Raw genomic sequence first — 6,062 nt, 5'->3', positions numbered from 1 at the left:
ATTTTTGTCATTTTTGTCATTTTTGTCATTTTTGTCATTTTTGTCATTTTTGTCATTTTTGTCATTTTTGTCATTTTTGTCATTTTTGTCATTTTTGTCATTTTTGTCATTTTTGTCATTTTTGTCATTTTTGTCATTTTTGTCATTTTTGTCATTTTTGTCATTTTTGTCATTTTTGTCATTTTTGTCATTTTTGTCATTTTTGTCATTTTTGTCATTTTTGTCATTTTTGTCATTTTTGTCATTTTTGTCATTTTTGTCATTTTTGTCATTTTTGTCATTTTTGTCATTTTTGTCATTTTTGTCATTTTTGTCATTTTTGTCATTTTTGTCATTTTTGTCATTTTTGTCATTTTTGTCATTTTTGTCATTTTTGTCATTTTTGTCATTTTTGTCATTTTTGTCATTTTTGTCATTTTTGTCATTTTTGTCATTTTTGTCATTTTTGTCATTTTTGTCATTTTTGTCATTTTTGTCATTTTTGTCATTTTTGTCATTTTTGTCATTTTTGTCATTTTTGTCATTTTTGTCATTTTTGTCATTTTTGTCATTTTTGTCATTTTTGTCATTTTTGTCATTTTTGTCATTTTTGTCATTTTTGTCATTTTTGTCATTTTTGTCATTTTTGTCATTTTTGTCATTTTTGTCATTTTTGTCATTTTTGTCATTTTTGTCATTTTTGTCATTTTTGTCATTTTTGTCATTTTTGTCATTTTTGTCATTTTTGTCATTTTTGTCATTTTTGTCATTTTTGTCATTTTTGTCATTTTTGTCATTTTTGTCATTTTTGTCATTTTTGTCATTTTTGTCATTTTTGTCATTTTTGTCATTTTTGTCATTTTTGTCATTTTTGTCATTTTTGTCATTTTTGTCATTTTTGTCATTTTTGTCATTTTTGTCATTTTTGTCATTTTTGTCATTTTTGTCATTTTTGTCATTTTTGTCATTTTTGTCATTTTTGTCATTTTTGTCATTTTTGTCATTTTTGTCATTTTTGTCATTTTTGTCATTTTTGTCATTTTTGTCATTTTTGTCATTTTTGTCATTTTTGTCATTTTTGTCATTTTTGTCATTTTTGTCATTTTTGTCATTTTTGTCATTTTTGTCATTTTTGTCATTTTTGTCATTTTTGTCATTTTTGTCATTTTTGTCATTTTTGTCATTTTTGTCATTTTTGTCATTTTTGTCATTTTTGTCATTTTTGTCATTTTTGTCATTTTTGTCATTTTTGTCATTTTTGTCATTTTTGTCATTTTTGTCATTTTTGTCATTTTAGTCATTTTAGTCATTTTAGTCATTTTAGTCATTTTAGTCATTTTAGTCATTTTTGTCATTTTTGTCATTTTTGTCATTTGTTTTTTCGTCACTGTTTTGAAATTTCTAAAACTTTCGGCAGATTGAAAACACATTCTTTCATTTGGTATTCATTGGTATATTTTCTTTGTCCTGAACCACAGCCGGTTAAAAAATAACCCGCTGTGAGTTACGTGCCTAGCTATATCCTAATACTAGAGCCCTGAAATCAACCACCCAAGCTTAGTGTCCAACCGAGTTGACTTCGGTTTCGCTCTTGTGGTAGATCATGGTGTCGTAGTATTTCATGTTCGGGGTGAACCAAGCGCTCTCCTCGATGTGACGATCGAATGGATAGCCGAATGGCAGCTCATCGATGTAACGGGCTCCGGAGCCGACTCCGCAGGACACGGTGTAGTCGTAGCCGGTGAAGCGCTCAACCTTGGGGGCATGGTACGGGGCAACCATGAAGAAGAACTGGAACGGCATACCACCCTTCTTGCCCTTGGGGAGCATCAGACGGGCTGGAAATCCACAGTGAGCCTCGGACATGTCCAATGGGAACTTGCCATCGCCGCTGTAAGCCTGCATGACCTGTTTGTACAGTTCGAAGTAGGTAGTGCGGTCCTTGACGAACCAGCTGAAGTCCTGGGAGTTGCGGGTGATGACGTTCTTGCCTGGGACCAGATCAACCAGGAAGTGATCAAGCTCAAAGAAGTTTTCACGGTTAGCGTTGACTCCGTACTGGTTGCCGTACTGGTCGTACTTGGGACCGATGAAGACGATGACGACTGCCTTGGTGGCCTTGTCAGAAGCAACGTTCAGGTTGAAGGTGAAAGGCAGATGGTTTAGACGGGGCATGCGAGCATAGATGACAAAGTCTTCTCCCTGGTAGTGAGCAATCTTGCCGAATTTCTTCATCTCGGAGCTCTTCATGGTGGAATCATCGAAGACCTCAACATCGACGGCGTTGGTGATATCAGCATCGAATTTGTCGAAGTAGGTAACCAGCTTGTCCATTTCAACGGTTTCGATCTTGACACCTGGGAATTCGAGCTCGGCCTTCTTGTAGGATGGCAGCAGATCAAGGTAACGGTAGTAGAACTCGCTGACGCGCTTGTACAGCTGGTAGAACACTGGATCACGCATGGCAGTTTCATATCGTTCGAGGGTGGCTGGGATAGCCTTGTATTCGTTGAAGTTCTTGAAAGATCCTCCCAGGAAGTACTTGGCCAGGCTGATGAAGTTACCGTAGTAGCGAGTGTTGACACTGTCGGGGTTGGACTGGATCAGGTTTCCAAAGTACTCGATACCAGATGGGCTGGTGATGTTGACGTAGGTTCCATCAGGCAGGGTGATGAATCCATGATCGATGGCTTCCATGATGCGGTGCTCGAAGTCTTCGATTTCATCGACAACGTAGTTCTTCTCGAACGAGGCACTGTAGTAGTTGTCACGGACTGGGAAGGGAATTCCGTTGTAGTAGCGCATGTATGGGTAGTATCCGGTCATGATGGGCTTGTGCCACGAGAAGGTTGGGATCACTCCGAGATCGTTGGAAAGACGTTCCAAGTAGTAACGGGCCAGGAACTGTTGGTGCTGGTATAGGTAGAATTCACCACGACGATCCTTGTAGAGTCCGAATTCCTTGCCTCCCAGCCAGAAGGGATAGTCAGCGTGGAAGTAGAAGTAGTAGGAGTTCAGGCCAATATCCTCGGTGAAGTAACCGACGCGCTGTTCAGGGCCAGAGTGGACGTAGTATCCGGTGTAGTTGCTTGGGATGTAGGCAGTGTAGACATCGTTGACCTTCTTCATTCCGTAGAAGCCTTGCATCTTGTAACGTTGAGCCTTGCTGATGACAACATCGTTGAAGAAGTAGTAAGGATAGATTTCATACGGAGCTGGCAGGATGATTCCTTCCATGTCGTGACGGTGCAGCACGGCAACAGTCAAAGCGTACACAAACATGCCTTCGTTAACGTGGAAGCGAGCCCAGACCATGGTCTTGTAGAAGGTATCCCAGTCCTTGGCGTAGTAGAACAGATGGAACAGAGCAATGACTTCCTCGCGGTGGAATTCATTCTGAACGCAGAAGATCTCTTCCATCGGCAGCATACCGTGCTTGTAGAAACGCAGGAATTCCTTCACGGCTTCGACGTTGGTGAAGTGGTCCAAGCTATGCTCGATATCGAAGTGCTTCGATTCTTCCCACAGGGACGTGTGCAGCTCGGGTTGGTGAACATGCTGGAAAATCTCCAGGATGGCCTTCTGCTTGGTCAGGAAAGTTTTATCGGCGTACTTGACATCCTTGGTCATGTAGCTGCCACTTGCATAAGCAAGCAGACAGACTACGGTCACTGCCAAAATCGATCGCATTGTCGTCTTTCCCGTTCACTACAGAGCTGAACGACTACTGATACTGTTCGGTTGGCCAAATTTGGCTTTTATAGTCTCAACACCACAAGCCGGGTCAGATAATTATTACAGCATCGCTTATCAATTACCGTTGCGGTTCCCCTTTATTATCTCCCCACGACCCACGAATATTGTGCACTTATTTAATTTGTGCATTATCTCTCGTGCAATGTGTATAAGCTGATGTGTTACCTCATCCGGGAGAGCAATAATGGTAGAAATTTGCCAGCAGCTATGTTGCATTGCGCTTGCCAACAACAATCCAGATCCTTCCGATTCAATCCTTTGAGAGAAAGCCATAATTCGTTCGCTTATCTAGCTGTCACCAAATCTCGAATTATTGTATTCATTAGTGGGTCTGGCTGGAGCAAACAAAACACTATTTTCCAGAAGGTCCTAGAAAGGCTTTTCATCAGTAGGTTGGCCTAACTATTCTAGTGCTACTCGACTTACTCATAGTGTGCTCCAAGTCAGTAGTGATGCTGCTGGAAAGATAAGGATTCTGTTGCTTTCCCAGAAGCCCTGAAGGCACTACAGCTATCGTCGTCGTCGTCGTCGTTTTGCTGCCACAGCTTTCGGGGACAAAACCTTCCTTCGAGTCGTATGGAAAGCCAAAGGCGCGTGTCCTCCCAAGCGTGAACCTTCAGAACGAAACGAAATGAAACGAAAACCCAACCCAGCCAGCCACTGTCTTTTGGGGATAAATGAGAAACAGAAGAAGAAAAGGAAGCCAAATAGGTAGAAACGCAGCATACAGCACACACCTCATCTTGATAAAACTGAATACTCTTTCATAATTACATTTTACAAAGCGCCCCACTATCACGATGTTGACGATGATGTGTGGAAAGGCTCCAACTCTACCTAAAATGTATGGGGATGGATCTCTCTTCTTTGTTTTGTTTGTTGCTGTTGTTGTTGTTGTTGTTGCATATGGCACCGACCGAGGAGCGCTGTGGAGAATTATTGTTTTCCCTGCCCCGAAGTGTTCTGGCTATTGTTGTTGTTCGGCTCGGAAGGTATCCATACCTTCTGTTTGTGTGAATTAGGCATATCTATACCTACGATGATGGCTGTCGTCACTGGTTGGTTAGCAACATCGCCATCCGTCGTCCGTCGTCCTTGTTCGTGTGGGATCCCTGGAAGGCAGCAAGGCCAGGATGCTGGGTCTAATTTATAGGACCTTCACGTGAAAATGAGGGCTGCTTTGGGTTCCATTTGTTGTTGGTTCAAGTTGTGAGAAGGTTTCCAGGAAACAATACAATGCCGACCCCAGGGCGACATCTTCTCGACTTAGGTGACTTAGGTGGGTATCGAATCCGTGCGGGGTTTCTAGAGGGAGGGAGCATTTTCAGTCCATGTTTCGGAATGTGTTTGTATGCCGGCAACTGAGCGTTGATGATAATTTTGTTTGGAAATTCTGCTGGGACGACGCTGTACGCTCCTGGAGTTGACTTTACTTTGATGTTTGGTTACTTGCAAACGCAGTCAAATGCGGATCAAATTGCATTACCTAGTAAGTTCGGTTATTGTTTTGAGGCAAAACCTTCACGGTGGTGATGGCCTAGAGAGTAATTAGCTTTGACTTTCACTGACAGTTTGAACAATATTACTTTCAGATTTTTTTGGTCTGAGAGAAGTCAATTTACGTTCCTTCTACTATAATTAAAGTCTAGCATAGTAGGCTTTGATTTAATGGCTTTTGTGTCAGAAAAAGATTTGATTAAATAAGTTGTTTGAAATGTTGTACAATGTGATGAACGAGTGGCCAGATGTGTAAAAAAACACTGTTTTTGTGGTTTTGGATAATTTCTGCAAAAAAAAAGTTCGGAGTTAGCGGAGAGTATAGAATTGATCATAGCCATACCTAATCAAAGGAAGTTTCGTGATTATTTTCGAGTGTTGTGAATAAGTGTTGTGTGTATTTTAGAGTGTTGTGGTAAAGCGTAGGATATTCTGAAATGGGACACTTCTATATGATTGTTGAATTCTTAGAGCATTTGTATCCGTGGTCTATTCTTGGGTTTAGTTTATACAAGAATTAGACCAATGAAACTAGATCCAATCCAGCGATAAAAATGGCAACTCCACGCGTGTTATATTGACTGTCAAACGGTTAAGAACTGTGTCAAATGTCAAACAAAAATGACAAAAATGACAAAAATGACAAAAATGACAAAAATGACAAAAATGACAAAAATGACAAAAATGACAAAAATGACAAAAATGACAAAAAATAACAAAAATGACAAAAATGACAAAAATGACAAAAATGACAAAAATGACAAAAATGACAAAAATGACAAAAATGACAAAAATGACAAAAATGACAAAAATGACAAAAATGACAAAAA

General features: G+C 40.1%; 1 protein-coding gene across 1 annotated transcript; it reads right to left on the bottom strand.

Annotated features, from left to right (window-relative positions):
- Window positions 1-1,408: 1,408 nt before the first annotated feature.
- Window positions 1,409-3,698, bottom strand: LOC129747049 (hexamerin-1.1-like). Its single transcript, XM_055741067.1, has one exon. The coding sequence runs from the start codon at window positions 3,667-3,669 to the stop codon at window positions 1,537-1,539; it is 2,133 nt and encodes a 710-aa protein (XP_055597042.1). The 5' UTR covers window positions 3,670-3,698; the 3' UTR covers window positions 1,409-1,536.
- Window positions 3,699-6,062: the final 2,364 nt, after the last annotated feature.

The sequence above is a fragment of the Uranotaenia lowii genome, chromosome 1, assembly GCF_029784155.1.
Source record: "Uranotaenia lowii strain MFRU-FL chromosome 1, ASM2978415v1, whole genome shotgun sequence".
NCBI lineage: Eukaryota > Metazoa > Arthropoda > Insecta > Diptera > Culicidae > Uranotaenia > Uranotaenia lowii.
Note: the sequence above shows the minus strand (reverse complement) of the source record. Positions and strands in the feature narration are given on the sequence as shown.